This window comes from Microcebus murinus, chromosome 1, assembly GCF_040939455.1.
Source record: "Microcebus murinus isolate Inina chromosome 1, M.murinus_Inina_mat1.0, whole genome shotgun sequence".
Lineage (NCBI taxonomy): Eukaryota > Metazoa > Chordata > Mammalia > Primates > Cheirogaleidae > Microcebus > Microcebus murinus.
Genome location: NC_134104.1, coordinates 158,027,287 through 158,041,702, shown reverse-complemented (window position 1 = coordinate 158,041,702; position 14,416 = coordinate 158,027,287). Strand labels below are relative to the sequence as shown.

Below are 14,416 nucleotides of genomic sequence, written 5' to 3'. Positions count from 1 at the left end.
CCGCAGGGCTGCAACCAAGGCGTGGGCTTGCCGGTGTGCCTTTTGGTGGACACGGGCTTTCCTTTGGGCCTCTGCCTGTTTATCTCGGGAATTAAAGATTTTAAATGCCATGTTCACCAGGTCTCAGATGGGGGTCTGAGGGCCTTCTTCTGCCTTTTTAAGTTTGCGTCTAATGTCAGAGGAGGACTGAATGATAAAGTGAGTTGCAAGGACAGTGGCCCCTGCTGGGGAAGTGGGGTCCAAGCGGGTATATTGGATGAGAGCATGTGTAAGGCAGCTGAGGAAGGCCGCAGGATTTTCATCTGGCTTTTGAGTGATTTCTCTAAGCTTATTAAAATTAACTGCCCGATGGGCAGCAGCCTGGAGACCAGCAAGAATGCATTGCAGCATGCGATCTCGGCGGGTTCTACCATCTCGGCCTGCGGGGGTGTCTGGCTGGTATTCCCACCCTGGCTCATTGCGTGGGACAGCCTTGGCCCCGACCGGCATGGTGCGGTCTGCTAGGTGGACTTGATCAGCATGTCCCTGAGCTGCTGTCCAGACACGTTCCTTTTCATCAGTAGTAAGAGTAGAAGCCAGAATAACAAAAATGTCATGCCAGGTCAAATCATATGCTTGTGTAAGATAGCGAAACTCTTTGGTGTAGGCTGTGGGGTCGTTAGAAAAGGAGCCTATCCACATGCAGAACTGTCCCAAAAAAAAAAAAAAAAAAAAAAAAAAAAAGAAAAGGAGCCTAAAGGCTTATCAATCTGAGAGAGATCAAAAAGAGAGAAGGGAACATGGATGTGCATGACCTCTTCGGCACTGGCTACCTCTCTCAGGGGACAGAGAAGGGTTTGGCCTGAGGGTCCCGCATGGGATCGAGTGTGGTGACTAACAGGGGACGTTGGCAGAGAGCCAGTACAAGCAATAGTGGAGGATGGCGGGGCACTAGGAGGAGGAGGAGGACCTAGATATGGTGGAGGCTGAGCAGGGGGAGAGGTAAGGGAGTCAGGCGGGTCAGAGAAGGCGGAAGAGGTTTCTAATGGGTCTTTCAATGGAGAGGTGTAAGAGGCCAAGGATGGTGGAGGACTCAGTGCAAGGAGGATTTGTGACGGGTCACAGGTCTGACAGAGGAAAGGACGGGAGCGCAGATGGAAGAAAGCCTGGACATAAGGGATCTCCCACCATTTGCCATTTTGGTGACAAAAGTTATCGAGATCTTGTAAGATTTTGAAATTGAAAGTCCCATTTTTAGGCCACTGTGATCCATTGTCTAATTTGTACATCGGCCAGGTGGTGTTACAATAGAAAATGAGTCGCTTGGGCCAAATATCAGACTTGAGGCCCAGGGCTGCAAGACTGGCTAAGAGACAGCCCAGAGGCGTGCTAGATTTGATTTTGGAGGATTGACTGCCCATGGTGTCCTAGTCCAATGAGGGGAGGAGATCGGGAGCTGGCGTCCCAGGTCACCGATCAGGCCTTGGAGAGAAGGCTCTGAGCTGTGGAAAGGACCGACTGAGTGGATCAGGCGTCCCTGAGGCACTCAGGGCCTTATGAATTCTTACGGATGGAAGGACTGACTGAGGGGCTCAGGCGTCCCCGAGACACTTAGGTCTTTGTAAATTCTTACTGATGGAAGGACTGACTGAGGGGCTCAGGCGTCCTAGAAACACTAAGGTCCTTATGGTGGAGGATCTCTGACTTGGACTATGGACAGAGACCCTTGAATGGACTTACTGGGCTAGGAACACAAGGGCAGAGGGACTTACCCAGGCCAATTGGTCGACTGGCGTCCGGTGGAGGTCCCAGTCCAAGGTCAGGAAGACACGAGAGGGGATGGTGCGACCATGGACCTGAGGCAGGCTGGCGCAGCCAAGACTCCCCTCCCGGGTTTCGGCACCAAATGTAAGGTTTTTTGGCGGGGGTGAAAAGAGAAGACAGACATAGAGAAAGAGTGGGGGCCAAACCACGTGGCTTTATCATACACTCGTGGACGAGGTTCTGGAGCCCCAAGAGAGGAGGGCCCTAGAAGTCGCCCAGCCAGCAGCACTCTTAATCAGCATTTTTAAAGGAGTGGTTTGTTTTAAAGGAGTTGGAAAAGGTGCTAGTTTAATTGTATATGCATATTGAAACAAATAAAACCTGCCCTCTATTTAACTTCATACACAGAGATTGTTTTTTTGAGATAGGATCTCACTCTGTCACCCAGGCTGTAGAGCAGTGGCATGATCATAGTTCACTACAGCATTGACTTCCTGGGCTTGAGAGGTCCTCCTAACTCAACTTCTGAATAGCTAGGATTACAGGTGCATACCACCACACCTGGCCAATTCTTTTTTTTTTTTTGAGACAGAGTCTTGCTTTGTTGCCCAGGCTAGAGTGCCGTGGCGTTAGCCTAGCCCACAGCAACCTCAAACTCCTGGGCTCAAGCAATCCTGCTGCCTCAGCCTCCCGAGTAGCTGGGACTACAGGCATGCGCCACCCTGCCCGGCTAATTTTTTCTATATATTTTTAGTTGGCCAATTAATTTCTTTCTATTTATAGTAGAGACGGGGTCTCGCTCTTGCTCAGGCTGGTTTCGAACTTGAGCAATCCACCAGCCTCGGCCTCCCAGAGTGCTAGGATTACAGGCGTGGGCCACCAGCGCCCGGCCGGAATAAGTCATTTTTCCATGAAGCCCTTGTTCTTTTGTATTGGAAAATGGTATTTAGAAATGAAAATTTGGACTCTAAGTTTGCTTATTGCTACTGGATATCATTATTCATGTCCCTCTCATTTCACAGAGGTAGGAAATATGTGTTGTTTTTTTTTTATTTCGGCATATTATGGGGGTACAGATTTTAAGGTTTCAATAAATGCCCATTTCCCCCCCTCCCCCCACAAGTCTGAGTCTCCATCATGACCATCCCCCAGATGGTGCACATCTCACTCATTATGTATTTATATACCCGCCTCCCTCCCACCTGCCCAATACCCTATTATTGTAGTACCTATGTATCCACTTAGGTGCTGCTCAGTTAATACCAATTTGCTGGTGAGTATATGTGGTGTTTGTTTTTCCATTCTTGGAAAACTTCACTTAATAGTATGGGTTCCAGCTCTAACCAGGAAAATATAAGATGTGCTATGTCACCATTGTTTCTTAGAGCTGAATAGTACTCCATGGTATACATATACCACATTTTATTAATCCATTCTTGGATTGACGGACACTTGGGCTGTTTCCACAGCCTTGCAATTATGAATTGTGCTGCTATAAACATTTGAGTGCAGGTGTCTTTTTTGTAGAGTGTCATTGGATCTTTTGGGTAGATGCCCAGCAATGGGATTGCTGGATCAAATGGTAGAATCACTTGTATCGCTTTAAGATATCTCCATATTGCTTTCCACAGAGGTTGAACTAGTTTGCAGTCCCACCAGCAGTGTAGGAGTGTTCCTCTCTCTCCGCAACCACGCCAGCATTTATTGTTTGGAGATTTTTTGATAAAGGCCATTCTCACTAGGGTTAAGTGATATCTCATTGTGGTTTTGATTTGCATTTCCCTGATGATTAGAGATGTTGAGCATTTTTTCATATGTTTGTTGGCCATTCTTCTGTCTTCTTTAGAAAAGTTTCTGTTCAAGTCCTTTGCCCACTTTTTAATGGGGTTATTTGATTTTTTTCTTCCTAATTTTCATGAGTTCTAAGTATATTCTAGTTATCAGTCCCTTATCGGATGCATAGGATGCAAAAATTTTCTCCCATTCTGTAGGTTGTCTGTTTACTTTCATGACTATTTCTTTGGCTGTGCAGAAGCTTTGTAGTTTGATTATGTCCCATTTATTTATTTTTGTTGCTGCTGTGATTGCCTTTGGGGACTTCTTCATAAACTCTTTGCCCAGGCCGATGTCTAGGAGAGTGTTTCCAACTTTTTCCTCTAGAGTTCTAATAGTTTCATACCTTAGGTTTAAGTCTGTTATCCAGCGTGAGTTGGTTTTTGTGAGAGGTGAAAGGTGTGGGTCCTGTTTTAGCCTTCTACAGGTGGCTATCCAGTTTTCCCAGCACCATTTATTGAAAAGGGATTCTTTTCCCCAGCGTATATTTTTGTCTGCTTTGTCAAAGATTAGATGGCTATATGAGGATCGTTTTATATCAGGATTCTCACTTCTGTTCCACTGGTCAGTATTCCTATTTTTGTGCCAATACCATATTGATTTAATTACTACAGCTTTGTAGTATAGTTTGATATCTGGCATATTAATGCCTCCCATTTTGTTTTTGTTGCCTAGAATTGCTCTTGATATTCGGGGTCTTCTTTGGTTCCATACGAAGCGTAAAATTATTTTTTCTATATCTGTGAAGAATGCTGATGGGATTTTAATAGGTATTGCCTTGAATCTGTAGATCAGTTTGGGTAGTATAGACATTTTGATGATGTTGAGTCTACCGATCCACGAGCATGGTATGGATTTCCATCTATTTACATCCTCTGCTATTTCCTTCCTCAGTGTTTCATAGTTCTCCCTGTAGAGGTCTTTTACGTCCTTGGTTAAATATATTCCTAGGTACTTTAATTTCTTTGTTGCTATTGTGAAGGGAATTGAGTCTTTGATTTGGTTCTCAATTAGATTGTTGTTGGCGTATATGAATGCCTCTGATTTCTGTGTATTGATTTTGTATCCTGAGACTTTATTAAATTCATTGATCAGTTCCAGGAGTTTCTTGGTTGAATCTTTGGGGTTTTCTAGATACAATATCATATCATCAGCAAACAGTGAAAGTTTGATCTCTTCTGCCCCTATTTGGATACCTTAGATTCCATTTTCCTGTCTGATTGCTGTAGCCAAGACTTCCAGCACTATGTTGAACCGAAGTGGAGATAGTGGGCAGCCTTGTCTGGTTCCAGTTCTAAGTGGGAATGATTTCAATTTTTCCCCATTCAGTATGATGTTGGCTATGGGTCTGTCATATATGGCTTGTATCATTTTTAGGTATGTCCCTTCTATGCCTATTTTCTTAAGTGTTCATATCATGAAAGGGTGTTGAATTTTGTCAAAAGCTTTTTCTGCATCTATTGAAAGAATCATGTGGTCTTTGTTTTTGCTTCTGTTTATGTGGTGAATTGCATTTATAGATTTATGTATGTTGAACGATCCCTGCATCCCTGGGATGAAGCCCACTTGGTCATGGTGGATTATTTTTTTGTTAAGTGTCTGGATTCAGTTAGCTAAGATTTTGTTGAAAATTTTTGCATCTATATTCATTAGGGATATTGGTCTGTAGTTTTCATTTTTTGTTGCATCCTTTCCTGGTTTTGGTATCAGAGTAATATTCGCTTCATAAAAGGTGTCGGGGAGGTTTCCGTTCTTCTCGATGTTGTGGAATAGTGTCTGCAAGATAGGTACTAGTTCTTCTTTGTAAGTGTGGTAAAATTCGGGTGTGAAGCCATCTGGACCGGGACTTTTCTTTTTAGGGAGATTTTTAATTGCTGTTTCAATTTCAGCTGTTGAGATTGGTCTGTTCAGGGAATCTATTTCTTCCTGGTCGAGCCTAGGGAGGCTGTGTGTTTCTAGAAATTTGTCCATTTCCTCCACATTTTCCAGTTTGTGTGCATAAAAATTTTTGTAGTATTCATAAATTGTATCTTGTATCTCTTTGGGATCAGTTGTGATATCTCCTTTTTTATTCTTGATGGAGCTTATTAGAGATTTCTCTTTTCTGCTTTTCGTTAGCTTAGCCAATGGTGTGTCAATTTTGTTTATTTTTTCAAAGAACCAACTTTTTGTTTTATTAATCTCCTGAATAGCTTCCCTGTTTTCAATTTCGTTTAGTTCTGATTTGATCTTGTTGATTTCACTTCTTCTGCTGGGTTTGGGGTTGGTCTGTTCTTCTTTTTCCAGCTCTTTGAGTCGTTTCATTAGATTGTCTATTTGTGATCTTCTTGTCTTTTGGTTATAGGCATTTATGGAGATAAACTTTCCTCTCAGAACTGCTTTAGCTGTGTCCCAGAGGAGTTGATAACTTGTCTCTCCATTGTCGTTTTCTTCATAGAATTTTTTTATTTCCGTCTTGATTTCTTCATTTATGAAGTAATCATTTAGTAGGAGGTTGTTTAATTTCCACGTTTTTGTGTAGAAATGTGAGTTTCTGTTAGGGTTGATTTCTAGTTTTATTCCACTGTGATCTGAGAAGGTACATGGTACGATTTCTATTTTTTTAAATTTCTTGAGATTTACTTTGTGTCTTAGGATATGGTCAATCTTAGAGAATGTCCCATGAGCTGATGAGAAGAACGTATATTCAGTGGATTTTGGGTAGAATGTTCTGTAAATGTCAGTCAGACCCAATTGTTCTGGAGTTTTGTTTAAGTCCATTATTTCTTTATTAATTTTCTGTTTGGAGGATCTGTCTCGTGCCATCAGTGGGGTGTTGAAATCTCCGGCGATTATGGAGTTGCTATTAATCCATTTGCTTAGCTCCAGTAAGGTTTGCTTTATGAATCTGGGTGCACCTAAGTTGGGTGCATATATATTTAAAATTGTTATCTCTTCTTGTTGAAGTGTGCCCTTCACCATTATATAATGACCCTCTTTGTCTTTCACTACTTTTGTTGGTTTAAAAACTAAATCGTCTGAAATTAGAACTGCCACACCAGCCTTCTTTTGGCTTCTATTTGCTTGGAATATTGATCTCCACCCTTTTATTTTTAGTCTATATGCATCCTTGCAGGTTAGATGTGTTTCCTGAAGACGGCATATACTTGGCCTGTATTTTCTTATCCATTCAGCCAGCCTATGTCTCTTGAGTGGAGAGTTTAAGCCATTCACATTTATTGAGAGAACCGATAGGTAAGGTAGATTACTGTTCATTCTGTTGGGTTGGATGTTGTTGCTATGATTTCTGTCTTGAGCCATTGTAATATCTGGCCTTTAATATCTTTGGGTTTTGGTTGTTTTTATATTCGTGGGTTATTATTATGATGTTCCGTGCGTAACGCTGTTTTAAGTACTTCTTGTAGGGCTAGTCTTGTCTTGGTTAATTCTCTGAGCCTTTGCTTGTCTGAGAATGTTTCTATTTCTCCTTCATATACGACGCTTAGTTTTGCAGGGAATAATATTCTAGGCTGGGCATTGTTTTGTTTCAAAAGAGTGAGAATGGGGCCCCAGTCTCTCCTTGCTTGTAAAGTCTCATTAGAGAAGTCTGATGTTATTCGAATTGGCTTTCCCTTGTATGTTACTTGCTCCTTTTGTCTTACAGCTCTTAGAAGGGCCTCTTTAGTTGATAATTTGGTCAGTCTCATGACTGCATGTCGTGACATCTTCCTGTTTGTGTTGAATCTCCCAGGGGTCCTCTGAGCTTCTTGAACTTGTATATCAAGATTTTGAGCAAGGCCTGGGAAATTTTCCTCTATAATATCTTCAAACAGCTTGTCCAACCCTTGAGTGTTGCCTTCTTCCCCTTCTGGTAACCCTATGACCCTCACATTAGGTTTCTTCACATAATCCCACAGCTCTTGTAGGCTTTGCTCTTTTCTCTTGTTTCTCTGCTCTATTTCTGTGACTGATTTATTTAATTGGAAGGTGTTATCTTCAAGCTCGGAGATTCTTTCTTCTGTTTGATCTACCCTGTTCTTGAGACTTTCCACTGTATTTTGTAGTTCCTTGAATTGATTTTTCATTTCCAGGAGTTCGGTTACACTTTTCTTCATTGTGTCTATTTCTTTTCCCATATCCTGGAGGCTTTTTGTGGTTTCTTTGTGTTGGTTATTGAGTTGTTGTTGCAGCTGGGTGAGTGTTCTTATGATCCACATATGAAATTCCTCTTCTGTCATATTGGTTGCCTGATTTTGGTTGGTGTCCGTTTCTAGGGGGCTGGTGCTCCTCTTTGGGGGTGTGTTTTCCGTTTGGTTCTTCATATTTCCTGAGTTCTTTCGCTGATTTCTTCCCATGTCGATCAGTTGTTGTTTCTTTCCTTTAGGTTATTGTTTGGGTATTCACACACCTTGTTTAGTTTCTGAGGCGTTAGGTGGTGTCTGTGGGTGAGATTGGACCACTCCCTGTATATTGAGTCAGTGGGTGCCGTGGAAAGGCTGTGCAAGATGCCGTCCCTGTCAGTAGGTGGCGTTTGCTTGGAGGAACAGGCTATGCTGTTGATTTTGTATCCTGTTATCAGCTCTTGTTCTGGGCGGAGCTGGGTTGGGTAAGCCTGCCCTCAGGCAGTTAGCAGGGGTCAAAGTTCTGTTCTCTGCTTCCAGGAAAAGCTGTCAAGGCAGGGCTGGAATGGTCCTGCTCAACCAGAAAGTCTGTGTGTGGGGGTGGGGCTGTCTGAGACCCACAGTCTGGAGCGGGCCTCGCTTTTTTCCACCCTCCCCAACTCCGCAGCTACTCCTGGGCCTCTGCCAGCAGGCCAGACCACAAGCCACCAGGCCTCCCTGGACTGTGATGCCGGCGAGGAGGTTCCCTGCACAGGAACGCCACCTGGGCTGGGCCCACGGCCTCCTCCTGGGAGGAGGGTTGCCCTCTAGGATGCTGGTCCGCCCCCTGGAGGCACACACACCTCAGTAGGCTGTTCACGTATAACCCTTCTGTGCCCCGGGCAATGCTAGCCCTCGGTGCAGGGGATCTGGTCTGCAGGTCCTACCTCTGGGTCCCAGAGTTCAAACTGTATCCTCACCAGGGGGAGGAGTTCTGGTCCCAATTCACCCACAGGTTGCTGGCTCTATGTCTCTCAGCCTCTGAGTCGGCACCATTCTCCTGGGAATACCATGCCAGCAGCACCTGGGAGAGCTGGCGGGTAGGGAGCTCACAGTCTGAGTTCCCCTGAGTCAGCTGTAGGGTCCCAAAAGGGAAGGTCCCATTCCCTTGAGGTGCCTCCGGCTGGTGGCTGTATTGTCTCTCTGGGCAGCCGCGGGTAGGGTCGGCGGAGGGGAGGAGGAGGAAATATGGCGCCTGCCGCGCGGCTCAGGTCTGTGCACACGGAGGTGCCCGGAGGAAGTTGGGAACCTGGTGCCACGTCTGCTACAGGCTCACCACTGGCTGGCGGCGGCCATCTCTAGGCTGGTGTCTGCAGGTCTCTCCACCTGCTGGGGAGCCCACCAGCAGTCCCAAATGCGGGGGAGGGGAAACAGCAAATCCACCTACCCTTGCCGCTGGTCTCCGGGCTGCTCTGGTGGTCTCAGCCTCCAGTTCTCCTCCGCAGCCTCCTCCCCTGGATCTCCCGGGGTCTCAGGTACCCCTCCTTCCGGCCCTTGTCCGCTGTATGCTCGTCTTCTTGCTTCTTTTTTCTAATTTCTGCTAGAATCTGTCTTTTCTGCAGAGACACTCTGTCTGGCAGTGTTTCTCATCCGCCATCTTGCTCCATTCTGGAAATATGTGTTTATCTACATATAAACACATACATATACATCTTTATTTTTTTCTGTCTGTGTCTTTATTAACTTTCATCCATTCATCCATCCATCTATCTATCTTTCAATCATCCTGTCCTCATTCAGGTACCTCTGATTCCAATCCAACACCACAAGGTTCATTTTAGTCTTTTCCTTTCCTTATTTGTAACTTCTTTCTGTCACAGTGAGAAACCTATCTCTCATTATCCACAGAATATTGATTTATTTAATTTTAGCATACGCATAAAGTAGTTCTAGACTTGCTAACGTTACTGTACCTTTGTGACCATATAATTCTTCATCTAAATTAGAACATTTTGAGAAAGAAAGGTTGGACATTATCAGTTGTTATTCAGGGATAACTGATGGAAATATAGACCATTTTAGAGAAACTGGGAAATATGGCTCCCTGTGTATGGTAGATATTACACTAATTATCATTACAGCTTATTTTTGTCTTTTCCATTTCTAGCCTTATAAATTTTCTATTGAGTCATCCAGAAATCACTGTCGAAAACAATGTGTTGAAGGCTATTAAAATGGTGACTATTTAGTATATTATATACTTAATAGAAAATATTTTCTTTAACAATAATAGGCTGCTTTGGTGAAAATATTGAGTTCCTTTATTGTCAGATGGAACATAGCAGCATTGGGATTCTTCTTTTTGTTTGGATCACACCTATGAGTTAGAATTGGAGTTTCTCAAGTTTGTCTTGAGAAGATATTATGGCACTTAATGCTTCAGAATTTTAAGTGTTAAAAATGAACAAGAAATACTCATTTAAGATACTTGCCAGGTGCTTAACCTCATTTCTCGGTTCAGGTGGACATACGTTTGCAAAATGGATTTGCTCCTGGGATGAAGCTAGAGGTGGCTGTGAGGACAGATCCTGAAACCTACTGGGTTGCTACCATCATTACCACCTGTGAGCAGTTGCTCCTTCTCCGCTATGATGGCTATGGGGATGACCGGAGAGCAGATTTCTGGTGTGACATCAGGAAGGCTAATCTCTACCCCATTGGATGGTGTGAACAGAATAAGAAGACACTCGAAGCTCCAGAAGGTAATAAAATACCTCCTATCAAGACATGATACGATATTGCTATAAGAAAATTTGAATTGTCCACAGCCTTGAAGTTTTCAGTTTCCAAGCACATAGGCTTATCCAGCTTTTCTAGGTTAGCATTTTGAATGAAAATACTTACAAAGAATAATGCACATTTCTGTATCTTTTAAAATTATCTTGTGTACTCCATGAAGTCTCAGGTTGTTATGATGCTCATAGGGAACATCAGTGGCTTATCATCCTTTAAGACTGTGAGGTGGTCTGAGTTTGAGACTCGTAGGTCTGATTGTTTTTAAGTATGTTGAGCCAGATTGATGTGCTGTTGATTCTCTTTCTGTTTTTATTGTCCTCTCTCCTCTTACCTCCAAGCAATCTGGGAACTATGAACTCTTAAAATGAACCAACTGAAGCTCCATTCCAGGAAGGAGCCCAACTTGGAGTAGAATCCAAATTAAGCAGGGGAGAGACAATAAAGGCAAAAGAAAGAGAAGGGTGAGATAAAGATGGGGAAAGGTAAGAGAGACTTAAATCTGTAGATTTAAGAAAATACCAGACTTTTTATATTTTCTTTTAACTTCTTATTTTGATATAATTTTAGATTTACAGAAAAGTTGCAAGAATAGTATAGAAAATTCTTAGAAATGTTTTGTTAGGTTTCCCCAAAATGTTGATATTTTACTACATTTGATTTATCCTCTCTCTCCCACCCAAATATGTTCCTTTAATGAACCATTTGAGAGTCAGTTTTAGACATGGTGGCCTTTTACTCATAAGTACTTTAATGTTTTTCTATAAACAAGGCAGTCATGAGTGCAGTAAAATATCAAAATCAGGAAATTATCTTTGGTATAACAATATTATTTAATCTTCAGACCTTATTCTGTTTTTGCCAATTGTTCCAATAACTGTTTTTTAATAAAAGAAAATCCCAGATTGTGTGTTATATTCAGTTGTCATGTCTTATAAATTTCCTTTAATCTGAAACAGTTAATCAGTCTTTGTCTTTTATGATTTTGAAGTTTTGAAAGATACAGGCCAATTTTCCCAATGTTCATTATGTCCTGGTCCCAGTAATGGTCATTGTGCCCTGTTTCTCTTCCTGGTCTAGGATCCAGTCCAGGATTACATCTCTTTAGTTTTCTTTGTCTTTGTCTTTTTTGGTCTTGACATTTTTGAAGATTACAGGCCACTCATTCTGTGGAATTTCCCACCATTCGGGTTTGTCTAATGCTTCCTTATATTCAGATTCTGCACTTTTGGTAGGAAAAATGCAAAAGCTGTGTCATTTCAGTGCATTATATCAGGATATACATGCTGTTGATTTGTCCTGTTCCTGGTGATATTAACTTCCATCACTTTATCAGATTGGTATATGCCAGGTTTTCCCATTGTGAAAGTATTCTTTCCCCCTTTTTAATTAATTAGAATCTTGTGGGAAGGTACTTAGAGATTATGAAAATGTCCCATTACCCTTTAAAGTTTGACCCACTATTCGTAGCATCCATTGATAAGTTTTATTTGAAATGATAAGTACTCCAATGATTAGCAAGCAGTGTTTTTGAAACTTCCTAGGCATTTTTAAATAGGCTTTCTACTATAGAAAGAGCTTTCTGTTTTTGTCCATTTAGGTATGTATGTGTATATGTAGGTATGCATGTAGTATAGACTCCTGATTCTGATTTTATTCAATGGGTTATAATCCTTTACTATTTTTATTTATTTTTTGCTGAAACTACCCTAGATTTGGTGAGTGGGTAGCCCTTTAAGCTGGCTAATGTGTTCTTTTGGTATGTCTCTCTCATTACTTGAGCAGTTTCTTATTTTTTGGATCAAGAAGTATTTCCCTGTCTCAGCCCTGAATTCAGCTATTTCCCCAAAAAGTCCTGCTTTCTTTTAGTGAAGAAGTGTACCTAAAATGAAGATCTGGGTATTGGGATCCTGAGGTTAGGCCTGTGGGCTTGAGCTTTGTGAAAATTTTTTACTTTGTGAAAAATAATACAAGAGGGAGCTTTAGAGATACGAAGCTACCTGGCCCACCAGGCCCACCATCTCATCCTATAAGCATAGGAAAATGCGTCTCATTTAAACATGAACAACAGAAAAGAATTTCAGTTGAATATCATGTAAGATTATTATAACTAAAAAAACGGTAGAATAAAATCCTTCCAGAGAAATATAACCACAAAAATGATGAACACTGTCAGATAAAAACATTTTTTTAAAACCCAGCTTTATTGCTGTATAATTTAACTAATTACCGTGTAAGTGTTCATTGGGAGTAAAAGGATATTACTTGAAATGAGATGCTGAAGGAGAGGAGAAAAAGGAGGTTATAACTAACTTTAGTATTGTTTACAGAAACAAACAAACAAAAAATAGAAAATAGTCTAAAAATAGAGAAGACTAAAAGTGTTATGTAAAAATGTTAGTATAAAGGTAATCAGTAGAACAAAAACACAAACCTTTCTATGTGCCAAAAGAAAGTATATGTGCAAATAGATCATGCAGTGAAAACTACACACAAAATTTATTTAACAATGTGACAGAATTTAGGCTATGCATATTGATAATATCAGTAAATGTTAATAGGTTTACTCTCCCATTAGAGGTTTAAAAGAATAATATTAATAAATTCAGGGCCGGGCGCGGTGGCTATGCCTGTAATCCTAGCACTCTGGGAAGCCGAGCCCGGGGGATCGCTCAAGGTCAGGAGTTCAAAACTAGCCTAAGCAAGAGCGAGACCTCATCTCTACTAAAAATAGAAATAAATTAATTGGCCGACTAAAAATATGTAGAAAAAATGAGCCGGGAATGGTGGCACATGCCTGTAGTCTCAGCTACTCGGGAGGCTGAGACAGAAGGATTGCTTGAGGAGTTTGAGGTTGCTGTAAGCTAGGCTGATGCCACGGCACTCTAGCCCCGGCAACAGAGTGAGACTCTGTCTCAGTAAGTAAGTAAATACATACATACATACACAAATTAATTCAGATTAGCTCACAAAGCAAAGTTCACTTTTGTCCTAGGTACAGGAGACACACCTAAACAGAGAGACTTTGACAGGGTAAAAATAAAAGGATGGACAAAGATACACAGACAAATGCAAATAAAAAAGAAACCAGCAGTCTGTCTTAATATCTGACGGAGTTGGAATTCAGATTAGAAGGCATTACAAGACACATAGGAGGATACTTTATATCAGCAGTAGCTACACTCAGCAGTGAAAAGAAATGAGGGCAATCTACATACAACCAAGGAGTGATCTCTGGGATATACTGTTATATGAAAAAAAAAGAAAAAGGAGTACAGAATTAGTGGGGAGAAGAGTATACGAATGTGTGTATATATGAACTTATTTTTTTCAAAATAAAAGAATAAATCATTTAGAAAATTACCTGTGGGGAAATAAGGGAATAGAATGAAGGGATAGAGATAGAAGCTAGATTTTCATTATACCTTATTTTGTAGATTTGATTTTTATACCTTATAAATATTTTATATAACTATAAAGCAAAATTAAATGTTTAAAAGCAATTCCTAAAAAACAAAAGCAGAGTCAAAGAAATCTAAACTGTGTGGAGCTTATGGGGTGACCACACAGAGAAAAACTCAGTGACTAAAATATAATAATTTGAATGTATGGTAGGGACATACTATAAAGTCAACAACAACAAAAATGCAAAAAAAGAAATATCTAGCTGGGCACAGTGGCTCATACACGTAGTAATCCCAGGACTTTGAGAAACCGAGGTGGGAAGATTGCTTGAGGCCAGGAGTTCGAGACCAGCGTGGGCAACATAGAGATACCTCCATCTTTACAAAAAATAAAAAATTAACTGGCCATGCTGGTGTGCTCCTGTAGTCCCATTTACTTGGGAGGCTGAGGTAGGAGGATCGCTTGAGATCAAGAGTTGGAAGTTATAGTGAGCTATGATCGGGCCACTGCACACCAGCCTGGGTGACAACCATGTCTCTAAAAAAATAATTAAAAAATCTTAA

General features: G+C 41.5%; 1 protein-coding gene across 5 annotated transcripts in view; it reads left to right on the top strand.

Annotated features, from left to right (window-relative positions):
• Window positions 1-14,416, top strand: part of SFMBT1 (Scm like with four mbt domains 1) — a 165,745-nt gene that overhangs the window by 108,903 nt on the left and 42,426 nt on the right. For all 5 annotated transcript variants that reach the window (XM_076008480.1, XM_012771581.3, XM_076008476.1 and 2 more), the window contains one exon: window positions 10,177-10,417. In XM_076008480.1, coding sequence (XP_075864595.1) covers window positions 10,177-10,417 — 241 coding nt within the window. The remainder of the gene's footprint in view (window positions 1-10,176; window positions 10,418-14,416) is intronic.